Source organism: Haliotis asinina, chromosome 13, assembly GCF_037392515.1.
Source record: "Haliotis asinina isolate JCU_RB_2024 chromosome 13, JCU_Hal_asi_v2, whole genome shotgun sequence".
Lineage (NCBI taxonomy): Eukaryota > Metazoa > Mollusca > Gastropoda > Lepetellida > Haliotidae > Haliotis > Haliotis asinina.
This window is the reverse complement of record NC_090292.1, coordinates 12313536-12328679: the sequence shown is the minus strand read 5'-3', so window position 1 is coordinate 12328679 and position 15144 is coordinate 12313536. Positions and strand designations below refer to the sequence as shown.

General features: G+C 45.4%; 1 protein-coding gene across 1 annotated transcript in view; it reads right to left on the bottom strand.

Moving 5' to 3' along the window:
• Nucleotides 1-465: 465 nt before the first annotated feature.
• Nucleotides 466-15144, bottom strand: part of LOC137260496 (uncharacterized) — a 38928-nt gene continuing 24249 nt past the window's right edge. The window contains exons 12-15 of the mRNA XM_067798170.1: nucleotides 6903-7012; nucleotides 3741-3926; nucleotides 2480-2573; nucleotides 466-1817 (exon numbers count right to left, since the gene is read on the bottom strand). Coding sequence (XP_067654271.1) covers nucleotides 1672-1817; nucleotides 2480-2573; nucleotides 3741-3926; nucleotides 6903-7012 — 536 coding nt within the window. The 3' untranslated portion in view covers nucleotides 466-1671. The remainder of the gene's footprint in view (nucleotides 1818-2479; nucleotides 2574-3740; nucleotides 3927-6902; nucleotides 7013-15144) is intronic.

Sequence of the window (15144 nt, the reverse complement as noted above, 5' to 3'; positions counted from 1 at the left end):
GATATCCGGGGTAGAATAGGCATTCAGAAACCCATGCTTGCCACAACAGGCAACTAAGTTTATCGTAAGAGGCGACTAACGGGGTCGGGGTTCAGACTCGCTGACTTGGTTGACACATGTCATCGGTTCCCAAATGAGCAGATCGATGCTCATGTTGCTGATCACTGGATTGTCTGGTCCAGACTCGATCATTTATAGACCGCCACCATATAGTGCGGCGTAAAACTATGCCCACTCACTGTAAATAATCGACAATATCCAGTGATCAAAAGCATGAGGATTGATTACCGTGTTAATCAAAAATCAATCAATCCCATATGGCCGACAAGCTGAGCTGTACAGATCTGTGAACCATCAGTGTTATCTTACCGCGGGAATCTACGTGTTGTGAATCGAACCCATGAAAAACCAGGCTGTTACCATTCACCCCAGTTTCATCTTGGAAAAGTTCTCAAACTGCGCAAGTTTAAAGAACACGTTTATTTCGAAGTACATGTATTGAAAAAGTTGTGGTAATTGATTTGTGAATTACGTGTCGAATTATCGAATCATGTAAAAAAATAGCAAAACCTTGATATTTGACGTTAATTACCATTCAAAGCCATGTCTACGGGGGATAGGGGACGGGGTGGAGGGATAGGGCGAGTGAGTTTATTTTACGCCGTTTTAGCAACATATGGTCCATACACTTTGTATATATCTGGGGAATCGAATCCGGATCTTCGGAGTGAAACATCACTACGCCTCCCTTTTAAGCAGAAGAATTGGGACGTGACGGTCCATTACTCATATATGGGACCAATAAAATATCTGTTCTTGTCTCCTGTCAAAGTTCTGTACATGGGTCCTGCATTTAGATGCGGAATGCATGCTGACAGCGTCACTAAGAGAACCTGTTGTGTTTGAATACAGAAATAGCCAATATCATTAGAGCTGGTAAAATTAACGGCACAATGGCCCTTATTCTCTCACTCCTTGTCTGGATACAAAGTGCTCACATTTCCAGGAATCATTTAATTCCATTGCATGTACAGCAGCTTTGATGTTTCATCACCATGGCAGAATATTAGAAATTGGTAGATAATCAAAATGAATTTCATAATGACGTATTGTTAAGAAAAATAGAACATTGGCAACAATACATAAACACTATGTGTGTGAACTTCTATTCACAAGAGACAAAGATGAAACTCGCGACAAAACTTCTCCCGCTAATAAGTCGTTCACGTTTAACGATTACTGTTAAGATAATGGTTAAGATTACAAGTTTCATTAAAAAAATGTGATCATGAATAGTTCAATGTACACTCCAACAATACAATACACGTCCAATATACTAATACAAGACACAGTCGTTGTTCGGGAGAAAACAATCTGTTCAAACGAGATGCCGAAGTCATAAAATGGGTCTCTTTACTGAAAGACGGTGAAACACAGCTGTGTCGAAATTGAAAGGACTTCAGAAAGCAACGACCATAAAGACTCATGAAGCTTCGACACAAGGGGGTTTGACTGCTAGTATTTCACACGGTGCAAGTTTCTATTCCATTCGTTTCACGTTGCTCAGTGTATGTGAACATCCCAAAAGTCGAGTGTCGAGTGTAAACATACTCCCTTGATTTCGAATGGATGGAAACATGACAAACTATTTGAGAGACGACGAAGGCCTGATCACTCCATCTCCTTTTCAACGAATGTTTTCGGTGAGAAACTGTTGGTGAAGGACCCGCCTCTGACTTTGTAAATGGCGAAAAGAATGCCAAAGCCAATACAAAGTCCAATCACTATCATGGCGACACCAAGTCCGGCCATGGCTCCTGGAATGAGAACAGTGAAGACATTTTAGACCAAGTTTGGAAATTAGTGTCCTGCAGTATGAGGACAAAGATAACATTTTAGACCGACTTTAGAAATTAGTGTGCACCAGAAACAGAAATGGGGTCCACATATTGTACCCATGTAGGGAATCGAACCCGGGTCCTGGACGTAACGAGAGAACACTTTAACCTCTAGGCTACACCATCTATGAAAGCCACACTCAAATACTTGATTTTGTGAGTCGCCAAGCATCAAACAAGTTCCCGGCGATATTTAATTCATGCAGTTGACTGGTGTTGTTTTTTTATGCCGCAATGCAGCTATATGGCGACGGTCTGTAAATAACAGAGCCAAGCCCAGACAATCCAGTGATTCACACATCGTGGGTATGGGTCTAAGCAACTGCGTTATGAACGGCATATATACCGTACTATGACATATATCAAACAAGACAGCGAATACCCGAGCATCGATCTGCGCAATTGGCAACCAATGACATGTGTCAACCAGGTCAGCGAGCCTGACCACCCGATCCCGTTAGTCGCCTCTTACGACAAGCATAGTTGCCTTTTATGGCAAGCATCTGTTGATGAAGACCAATTATAACCCGGATGTTCACCGGTTCTTGTGTAGCAAAGAACACCTTGTAATCTGTCCGTACCTCCACTGTAACCGGTTTTGGTGGGTGTCCCATAATATTCTTTGACGACCACGTCCCAAGAGCTTGCTGAGTACTTCTTAGCAGTCAGTGTTTTCTGCGGATGTAGAAGTTGTTAGTAAAACGGACATCACAACGCAGGAACAGAAATCGTGTCTTCCTCTTTTCCGAAATAGAGTCTGACCAAAATATTCTGTACTCAAATAAACTAAATTTAGTCCCAAAACAAGAAAAAACCATTAAGCGTTGTCGCCTTTTCTATTTTTGAATTTAATATATGAAATTTCAAAAAACGAAATCAGTCGTTTATTTGAGTCTCTAGTGAACAACCCTGGTGAAACAACTCATCGCAAAGGAAGAGGACAACCTCTTAGCAATGTATGCTTAATAGATGATGTTAAGGTGAGTGAGTGAGTGAGTGATTTTACTTTTACGCCGCTCTCAGCAACATTACAGCTATCGGCGGTTTGTACGTAACTGAGTCTGGAACAGGCAATCCAGTGATCAATAGTATGAACATCGATCTCCGCAATTGGGAACCGATGAGACCCAAATCAGCGAGTCTGGCCACCCGATCCCGTTAGTCGCCTCTCACGCCACGCATAGTCGCCTTTTATAGCAAGTATGGTTTACTGAAGGCTTACTCTACCCTGGGACCTTCACGGGTAACAACTAACAGGAACAGATATCGCCACTTTCGAATAGTTCATGTTATTCACTAATTATTATCATACGCCGGATCTTCACGGGTCGACGAAGTGAAGGAACACGGGTAGGTCGTGACAGATGAACTAGAGTTATGTGAAAGATACAGGGAGTCCTTCACGCTTCTTAGTAGATATTAATAATGGGCCCATGGATGGAGTATGGTTAATACCATACAACCCAGTGGTCACCCGATTCTGTTAGTCGTCTTCAGTACAGTATTATGAAAAATGCATGCGATGGGTCTCCCTTTAGTTTTTTAAGGTATACTAAAACATACATGAAGTTATATAATAGTTTCGGCGTTGTTTTACGCCGCACTCAGCAATATTCCAGATTTATAGCGGCGATCTGTAAGTAATCGAGGCTGGACTAGACAATCTAGTGATACACATCGTGAACATCAATCTAGGCAAATGGGGTATGACAACACATGTTAAACACTATACGATGACATGTGTCCAACAAGGAAGGGAGCCTTACCCCCCAATCCCGTCAGTCGCCTCTTACGACAAGCATGGGTTACAGTAGATCAATATACACGCGTCGTTATTCATACCGGTGCATTAGGAAACGTTGCTTTGTCGAGAAATATCTCGAACTGTCCAGAATTGACGCTGTTGGTGATTGCGGTGACGGCATCGGCGAGAGGAATGTCAGTGTAGCCAGTCGAGACGTCACCTTGAATTGGAGCCTTGTCCAGGATGGTGAAGCTGACCAGAACATCACCGGTACTGAAATCCACCTGCACGAAATAGGGACAGCTTGTTCAGCCTGACCAGAGCTACACTACACATGCATGATGCGGATGGTCAATATGCGCAAAAGGCAGGTGGAGGACTTCATTAAATAGGGGAGCAGAGAATGGTAGACGGCGACCCTGTCCCGGCTGTTTCGACATGTTGACAATTAGCTGACAAAGGTGCACCCCTTCACAATAATAGACCCTACCAGTTGTGACACGGTCACGCAATGCATTAGTATTCATTTGATCAGGTCAAGCTGACTAAGCTGTGCATATCCTCAATTTGCTAGCCAATCGGGCAAGCTATGCCTGAAAGTTACTAGCCCACATAATTCACTAGCCCAAGACTTGAACGAGCAAACTAAGCAAAGAATTTCAAAAAGGGAAGCAGTTAATAGGAAACACAATTTTATGCCATAAACTTGCATAGGTTAAAACTGCAGTATAACTTAAGAAGTCTGAACTGCTTTTATATTAAGAATGAAGATTTTATGGATATCAACTTCTTTATATGAGAACACAACGTTTCGGAGTTAATGCTTACTCCTTCATCAGGTGATAGAGAATGGGGTACAGAGCTACGTTGTGTTCTCATATAAAGAAGTTGATATCCATAAAATCTTCATTCTTATGCATTTCACTTCTAAATGCCCTTCAAAGACTTGCTTTTATATTCACAAATCACCCTCATGAAAATTCAGTAGCCAGTAACTTGTCACGGGCTAGAAGTCCAGTTGCAACTGACGCATTGCCATACCTACACCTAACATAATTAGCGATGTGTATGGAATACAGAACCAGTAGTTAATATCTACTCAGCCATAGTGTGTTTTCTCTAACGTCTGTTTGTTTCCCACACTACCTGTTTCCAGTACACACTACTTCCGTATTGTCCACACTACATGTATGTTGAACACACTACCTGAGTATTTTCCACACTACCTTTGTGTTGTCCACACTACCTTTGTATTGCCCACACTACCCGTATGTTGTCCTCAGTACGTGTGCATTCCCACAATATCTGTGTATTGTCCACACTACCTGTATGTTTTCCACACTACCGGTGTATTGTCGCCACATCCAGTGTATTGTCAAAAGTACATATAGACTTTCCATACTACCTGTGGGTTTTCCACACTACCTGTGTATTTTTCATATTACTTGAAGTTTGTCCACACTAACTGTATGTTGCCCACACCGCCTGTGTATCGCCCATAATACCTGTGTATTGCCCAGAATACCCGTCTATTGTCCACACTACTTGTGTAAAGTCCTCAGTACATGTGTATTCTTCACACTCTCCCACTACCTCTCTATTGCCCAGACTGCCTGTGTTTTGTCCATACTACCTGTATGTTGTCCACACTACCTCTGTATTTTCCAAATTACCTGTATGTTGTCCACAGTACCTACATGCTGTCCACACTACGACTGTATTGCCCAAAATTGCCTCTGTATTGTCTACACTACCTGTATCTTGTATACACTACTTGTATATTGTCCACACTACCTCCATGTTGTTCACACTACCTGTACGTTGTCCACACTACCTCTGCATTGTCCACACTACCTGTATGTTGTCCACACTACCTTTGTATAGTCCACACTAACAGTATGTTGTCCACACTACCTTTGTATAGTCCACACTAACAGTATGTTGCCCACACTACCTGTATGTTGTCCACACTACGTCTGTTTTGTCCACACTACTTGTATGTTGTCACCATTACCCGTAAGTTGTCCAGACTATCTGTATGTTGCCCACACTACCTGTAGATTGTCCAGAATACCTCTGTATTGTCCACACAACTTGGATTGTGTCCACACTATATGTACGTTGTCCACACTACCTGTATATTTTCCACAGGAACCGTATGTTGTCCACACTACCTCTGTATTTTCCAAATTACCTGTATGTTGTCCACAGTACCTACATGCTGTCCACACTACGACTGTATTGCCCAAAATTGCCTCTGTATTGTCTACACTACCTGTATCTTGTATACACTACTTGTATATTGTCCACACTACCTCTATGTTGTTCACACTACCTGTACGTTGTCCACACTACCTCTGCATTGTCCACACTACCTGTATGTTGTCCACACTACCTTTGTATAGTCCACACTAACAGTATGTTGTCCACACTACCTTTGTATAGTCCACACTAACAGTATGTTGCCCACACTACCTGTATGTTGTCCACACTACGTCTGTTTTGTCCACACTACCTGTATGTTGTCACCATTACCCGTAAGTTGTCCAGACTATCTGTATGTTTCCCACACTACCTGTAGATTGTCCAGAATACCTCTGTATTGTCCACACAACTTGGATTGTGTCCACACTATATGCACGCTGTCCACACTACGTCTGTTTTGCCCACACTACCTGTATGTTGTCACCATTACCCGTAAGTTGTCCAGACTATCTGTATGTTGCCCACACTACCTGTAGATTGTCCAGAATACCTCTGTATTGTCCACACAACTTGGATTGTGTCCACACTATATGTACGTTGTCCACACTACCTGTATATTTTCGACAGGAACCGTATGTTGTCCACACTACCTGTTTGTTGTCCACACATCATGTCTGTTGTCCACACTTACTGTCTGTTGTCTACACAGCCTGTCTGTTGTCCACACCACCTGTATGTTGTTCACACAGCATGTCTCTCGTCCGCGCTACCGGTAAATTGTCCCCACTACCTGTATGTTGTCCACAGTACCTGTATGTTTTTCAAACTAGCTGTATGTTGTTCATGTCATCTGTATGTTGTCCAATATAAGCGTATGTTGTCCACATTACCTGTATGTTGCTCACACAACCTGTCTGATGTCCACGCTACCGGTATGTTCTGCTCACGCTGCCTGTCCGTTGTCTACACTATGTGTTTGTTATCCACACTGTCATCTGTATGTTGTCCAAACTAACTGTATGTTGTCCACACCACCTGTATGTCGTTCTTATTACCTGCATGTTGCTTATCCTGATGGGTGAGATGCCGCCCATAGCCACTATGCTCTGTACGACGGCTAACTTGAACCTGCTCACACTGGAAGCCACATCCTTGCTGTACGTTCCTGAGGATGAATCACAGGAGGCCTGAGTCATATATCACTCCAAGTGTTAATTGTTTTGGGTCACCTTGACATTTTGGGTGAAGTCACCAACATTCGGTGATAGGAGGCAAGCACAGTATATGGGTGTTTCAGAACATATAGATGAAGTCAGTGGGGGCACAGGATTGCACCTGGTGTATGAAAGTAACAGTTGTGTCCGTGTCTCACCTGGAGATAAATGTGGTGTATGAAGGTGACATTGGTCTCTGTGTCTCACCTGGACATACAGGTGGTACATGAAGATGACAGTTGTGTCTACGTCTCACCTGGACATACAGGTGGTGAAGAAAGGTGACACGATGTGTGTCTCACTCGGACATACAGGTGGTGTGTGAAGGGGACAGTGGTGTCTGTGTATCGCCTGGACATACAGGTGATGTATGAAAGTGACATTGATGTGTGTGTCTCACCTGGACATGCAGGTGGTGTATGGAGGTGACATGATGTCTTAGTATCACCTGAACACACGTGGTGCATGAAAGTTGATGTCAGACCTTGATGTCTGTGTGTTGCCTGAACATGCAGGTGGTGTATGAAGTTGACAGTGGTGTCTGTGTATCGCCTGGACATACAGGTGATGTATGAAAGTGACATTGATGTGTGTGTCTCACCTGAATATACAGGTGGTGTATGAAGTAACACTGATGTCTGTATGTTGCCTGAACATGCAGGTGGTGTATGAAGGTGATATTGATGTCTGTGTCTCATTTTCACAGAGAGGTGGTGAATGAAGGTAACAATGGTGTCTGTGTCTCACCTGGATATACAGGTGGTGTATGAAGGTGACAGATTTGCCTGTGTCTCACGGATACATATAGGTGGTATTCATATCTATGTCTCCCTTTTACATACAGGTGGTGAATGAAGGTAACAATGGTGTCTGTGTCTCAAATGGATATACAGGTGGTGTGTGAAGGTGACATGATATCTGTGCCTCACCTGGACAGTCCGGTGGTGTATGAATGTGACATTGATGTATGTGTCTTACCTGGACATACTTGATGGTGTATGAAGGTGACATTGTTGTGTGGGTCTCACCTGGACATACTTGATGGTGTATGAAAGCAACATTGATGTATCTGTCTTACCTGGACATACTTGATGGTGTGTGAAGGTGACATTGTTGTGTGGGTCTCACCTGGACATACTTGATGGTGTATGAAGGTGACATTGTTGTGTGGGTCTCACCTGGACATACTTGATGGTGTATGAAGGTGACATTGTTGTGTGGGTCTCACCTGGACATACTTGATGGTGTGTGAAGGTGACATTGTTGTGTGGGTCTCACCTGGACATACTTGATGGTGTGTGAAGGTGACATTGTTGTGTGGGTCTCACCTGGACATACTTGATGGTGTATGAAGGTGACATTGTTGTGTGGGTCTCACCTGGACATGCTTGATGGTGTGTGAAGGTGACATTGTTGTGTGGGTCTCACCTGGACATACTTGATGGTGTGTGAAGGTGACTTTGTTGTGTGGGTCTCACCTGGACATACTTGATGGTGTGTGAAGGTGACATTGTTGTGTGGGTCTCACCTGGACATACTTGATGGTGTGTGAAGGTGACATTGTTGTGTGGGTCTCACCTGGACATACTTGATGGTGTGTGAAGGTGACATTGTTGCGTAGGTCTCACCTGGACATACTTGATGGTGTATGAAGGTGACATTGTTGTGTGGGTCTTACCTGGACATACTTGATGATGTGTGAAGGTGACATTGTTGTGTGGGTCTCACCTGGACATACTTGATGGTGTATGAAGGTGACATTGTTGTGTGGGTCTCACCTGGACATACTTGATGGTGTGTGAAGGTGACATTGTTGTGTGGGTCTCACCTGGACATACTTGATGGTGTATGAAGGTGAAATTGTTGTGTGGGTCTCACCTGGACATACTTGATGGTGTATGAAGGTGACATTGTTGTGTGGGTCTCACCTGGACATACTTGATGGTGTGTGAAGGTGACATTGTTGTGTGGGTCTTACCTGGACATACTTGATGGTGTGTGAAGGTGACATTGTTGTGTGGGTCTCACCTGGACATACTTGATGGTGTGTGAAGGTGACATTGTTGTGTGGGTCTTTCCTGGACATACTTGATGGTGTGTGAAGGTGACATTGTTGTGTGGGTCTCACCTGGACATACTTGATGGTGTGTGAAGGTGACTTTGTTGTGTGGGTCTTACCTGGACATACTTGATGGTGTGTGAAGGTGACATTGTTGTGTGGGTCTCACCTGGACATACTTGATGGTGTGTGAAGGTGACTTTGTTGTGTGGGTCTCACCTGGACATACTTGATGGTGTGTGAAGGTGACATTGTTGTGTGGGTCTTACCTGGACATACTTGATGGTGTGTGAAGGTGACATTGTTGTGTGGGTCTCACCTGGACATACTTGATGGTGTGTGAAGGTGACATTGTTGTGTGGGTCTTTCCTGGACATACTTGATGGTGTGTGAAGGTGACATTGTTGTGTGGGTCTCACCTGGACATACTTGATGGTGTGTGAAGGTGACTTTGTTGTGTGGGTCTTTCCTGGACATACTTGATGGTGTGTGAAGGTGACATTGTTGTGTGGGTCTCACCTGGACATACTTGATGGTGTGTGAAGGTGACATTGTTGTGTGGGTCTCACCTGGACATACTTGATGGTGTGTGAAGGTGACATGATATATGCGCCTCACCTGGACAGTCCGGTGGTGTATGAAAGTGACATTGATGTATGTGTCTTACCTGGACATACCTGATGGTGTATGAAGGTGACATTGTTGTGTGGGTCTTACCTGGACGTACTTGATGGTGTATGAATGTGACATTGTTGTGTGGGTCTCACCTGGACATACTTGATGGTGTGTGAAGGTGACATTGTTGTGTGGGTCTCACCTGGACATACCTGATGGTGTATGAAGGTGACATTGCTGTGTGGGTCTCACCTGGACAAACTTGATGGCGTGTAAATGTGACATTGTTGTGTGGGTCTCACCTGGACATACTTGATGGTGTGTGAAGGTGACATTGTTGTGTGGGTCTCACCTGGACATACTTGATGGTGTGTGAAGGTGACATTGTTGTGTGGGTCTCACCTGGACATACTTGATGGTGTGTGAAGGTGACATTGTTGTGTGGGTCTCACCTGGACATACTTGATGGTGTGTGAAGGTGACATTGTTGTGTGGGTCTCACCTGGACATACTTGATGGTGTGTGAAGGTGACATTGTTGTGTGGGTCTCACCTGGACATACTTGATGGTGTGTGCAGGTGACATTGTTGTGTGGGTCTCACCTGGACATACTTGATGGTGTGTGAAGGTGACATTGTTGTGTGGGTCTCACCTGGACATACTTGATGGTGTGTGAAGGTGACATTGTTGTGTGGGTCTCACCTGGACATACTTGATGGTGTGTGAAGGTGACATTGTTGTGTGGGTCTCACCTGGACATACTTGATGGTGTGTGAAGGTGACATTGTTGTGTGGGTCTCACCTGGACATACTTGATGGTGTGTGAAGGTGACATTGTTGTGTGGGTCTCACCTGGACATACTTGATGGTGTGTGAAGGTGACATTGTTGTGTGGGTCTCACCTGGACATACTTGATGGTGTGTGAAGGTGACATTGTTGTGTGGGTCTCACCTGGACATACTTGATGGTGTGTGAAGGTGACATTGTTGTGTGGGTCTCACCTGGACATACTTGATGGTGTGTGAAGGTGACATTGTTGTGTGGGTCTCACCTGGACATACTTGATGGTGTGTGAAGGTGACATTGTTGTGTGGGTCTCACCTGGACATACTTGATGGTGTGTGAAGGTGACATTGTTGTGTGGGTCTCACCTGGACATACTTGATGGTGTGTGAAGGTGACATTGTTGTGTGGGTCTCACCTGGACATACTTGATGGTGTGTGAAGGTGACATTGTTGTGTGGGTCTCACCTGGACATACTTGATGGTGTGTGAAGGTGACATTGTTGTGTGGGTCTCACCTGGACATACTTGATGGTGTGTGAAGGTGACATTGTTGTGTGGGTCTCACCTGGACATACTTGATGGTGTGTGAAGGTGACATTGTTGTGTGGGTCTCACCTGGACATACTTGATGGTGTGTGAAGGTGACATGGTTGTGTGGGTCTCACCTGGACATACTTGATGGTGTGTGAAGGTGACATTGTTGTGTGGGTCTCACCTGGACATACTTGATGGTGTGTGAAGGTGACATCGTTGTGTGGGTCTCACCTGGACATACTTGATGGTGTGTGAAGGTGACATTGTTGTGTGGGTCTCACCTGGACATACTTGATGGTGTGTGAAGGTGACATTGTTGTGTGGGTCTCACCTGGACATACTTGATGGTGTGTGAAGGTGACATTGTTGTGTGGGTCACACCTGGACATACTTGATGGTGTGTGAAGGTGACATTGTTGTGTGGGTCTCACCTGGACATACTTGATGGTGTGTGAAGGTGACATTGTTGTGTGGGTCTCACCTGGACATACTTGATGGTGTGTGAAGGTGACATGGTTGTGTGGGTCTCACCTGGACATACTTGATGGTGTGTGAAGGTGACATGGTTGTGTGGGTCTCACCTGGACATACTTGATGGTGTGTGAAGGTGACATGGTTGTGTGGGTCTCAACTGGACATACTTGATGGTGTGTGAAGGTGACATGGTTGTGTGGGTCTCACCTGGACATACTTGATGGTGTGTGAAGGTGACATGGTTGTGTGGGTCTCACCTGGACATACTTGATGGTGTGTGAAGGTGACATTGTTGTGTGGGTCTCACCTGGACATGCTTGATGGAGTGTGAAGGTGCCATTGTTGTGTGGGTCTCACCTGGAGATGCTTGATGGTGTGTGAAGGTGACATTGTTGTGTGGGTCTCACCTGGACATGCTTGATGGCGTGTAAATGTGACATTGTTGTGTGGGTCTCACCTGGACATACTTGATGGCGTGTGAAGGTGACATTGTTGTCTGGGTCTGACCTGGACATACTTGATGGTGTGTGAAGGTGACATGGTTGTGTGGGTCTCACCTGGACATACTTGATGGTGTGTGAAGGTGACATGGTTGTGTGGGTCTCACCTGGACATACTTGATGGTGTGTGAAGGTGACATGGTTGTGTGGGTCTCACCTGGACATACTTGATGGTGTGTGAAGGTGACATGGTTGTGTGGGTCTCACCTGGACATACTTGATGGTGTGTGAAGGTGACATGGTTGTGTGGGTCTCACCTGGACATACTTGATGGTGTGTGAAGGTGACATTGTTGTGTTGGTCTCACCTGGACATACTTGATGGTGTGTGAAGGTGACATTGTTGTGTGGGTCTCACCTGGACATGCTTGATGGTGTGTGAAGGTGACATTGTTGTGTGGGTCTCACCTGGACATGCTTGATGGTGTGTGAAGGTGACATTGTTGTGTGGGTCTCACCTGGACATACTTGATGGTGTGTGAAGGTGACATTGTTGTGTGGGTCTCACCTGGACATACTTGATGGTGTGTGAAGGTGACTTTGTTGTGTGGGTCTCACCTGGACATACTTGATGGTGTGTGAAGGTGACATTGTTGTGTGGGTCTCACCTGGACATACTTGATGGTGTGTGAAGGTGACATTGTTGTGTGGGTCTCACCTGGACATACTTGATGGTGTGTGAAGGTGACTTTGTTGTGTGGGTCTCACCTGGACATACTTGATGGTGTGTGAAGGTGACATTGTTGTGTGGGTCTCAGCTGGACATACTTGATGGTGTGTGAAGGTGACATTGTTGTGTGGGTCTCACCTGGACATACTTGATGGTGTGTGAAGGTGACATTGTTGTGTGGGTCTCACCTGGACATACTTGATGGTGTGTGAAGGTGACAATGTTGTGTGGGTCTCACCTGGACATACTTGATGGTGTGTGAAGGTGACATTGTTGTGTGGGTCTCACCTGGACATACTTGATGGTGTGTGAAGGTGACATTGTTGTGTGGGTCTCACCTGGACATACTTGATGGTGTGTGAAGGTGACATTGTTGTGTGGGTCTCACCTGGACATACTTGATGGTGTGTGAAGGTGACATTGTTGTGTGGGTCTCACCTGGACATACTTGATGGTGTGTGAAGGTGACATTGTTGTGTGGGTCTCACCTGGACATACTTGATGGTGTGTGAAGGTGACATGGTTGTGTGGGTCTCACCTGGACATGCTTGATGGTGTGTGAAGGTGACATGGTTGTGTGGGTCTCACCTGGACATGCTTGATGGTGTGTGAAGGTGACATTGTTGTGTGGGTCTCACCTGGACATGCTTGATGGTGTGTGAAGGTGACATTGTTGTGTGGGTCTCACCTGGACATGCTTGATGGTGTGTGAAGGTGACATTGTTGTGTGGGTCTCACCTGGACATACTTGATGGTGTGTGAAGGTGACATTGTTGTGTGGGTCTCACCTGGACATACTTGATGGTGTATGAAGGTGACATTGTTGTGTGGGTCTCACCTGGACATACTTGATGGCGTGTAAATGTGACATTGTTGTGTGGGTCTCACCTGGACATACTTGATGGCGTGTGAAGGTGACATTGTTGTCTGGGTCTGACCTGGACATACTTGATGGTGTGTGAAGGTGACATTGTTGTGTGGGTCTCACCTGGACATACTTGATGGTGTGTGAAGGTGACATTGTTGTGTGGGTCTCACCTGGACATACTTGATGGTGTGTGAAGGTGACAATGTTGTGTTTGTCTCACCTGGACATACTTGATGGTGTGTGAAGGTGACATTGTTGTGTGGGTCTCACCTGGACATACTTGATGGTGTGTGAAGGTGACATTGTTGTGTGGGTCTCACCTGGACATACTTGATGGTGTGTGAAGGTGACAATGTTGTGTGGGTCTCACCTGGACATACTTGATGGTGTGTGAAGGTGTCATTGTTGTGTGGGTCTCACCTGGACATACTTGATGGTGTGTGAAGGTGACATTGTTGTGTGGGGTTCACCTGGACATACTTGATGGTGTGTGAAGGTGACATGGTTGTGTGGGTCTCACCTGGACATACTTGATGGTGTGTGAAGGTGACATTGTTGTGTGGGTCTCACCTGGACATACTTGATGGTGTGTGAAGGTGACATTGTTGTGTGGGTCTCACCTGGACATACTTGATGGTGTGTGAAGGTGACATTGTTGTGTGGGTCTCACCTGGACATACTTGATGGTGTGTGAAGGTGACTTTGTTGTGTGGGTCTCACCTGGATATACTTGATGGTGTGTGAAGGTGACTTTGTTGTGTGGGTCTCACCTGGACATACTTGATGGTGTGTGAAGGTGACTTTGTTGTGTGGGTCTCACCTGGACATACTTGATGGTGTGTGAAGGTGACATTGTTGTGTGGGTCTCACCTGGACATACTTGATGGTGTGTGAAGGTGACAATGTTGTGTGGGTCTCACCTGGACATACTTGATGGTGTGTGAAGGTGACATTGTTGTGTGGGTCTCACCTGGACATACTTGATGGTGTGTGAAGGTGACATTGTTGTGTGGGTCTCACCTGGACATACTTGATGGTGTGTGAAGGTGACATTGTTGTGTGGGTCTCACCTGGACATACTTGATGGTGTGTGAAGGTGACATTGTTGTGTGGGTCTCACCTGGACATACTTGATGGTGTGTGAAGGTGACATTGTTGTGTGGGTCTCACCTGGACATACTTGATGGTGTGTGAAGGTGACATTGTTGTGTGGGTCTCACCTGGACATACTTGATGGTGTGTGAAGGTGACATTGTTGTGTGGGTCTCACCTGGACATACTTGATGGTGTGTGAAGGTGACATTGTTGTGTGGGTCTCACCTGGACATGCTTGATGGTGTGTGAAGGTGACATTGTTGTGTGGGTCTCACCTGGAGATGCTTGATGGTGTGTGAAGGTGACATTGTTGTGTGGGTCTCACCTGGACATGCTTGATGGCGTGTAAATGTGACATTGTTGTGTCGGTCTCACCTGGACATACTTGATGGCGTGTGAAGGTGACATTGTTGTCTGGGTCTGACCTGGACATACTTGATGGCGTGTGAAGGTGACATTGTTGTGTGGGTCTCACCTGGACA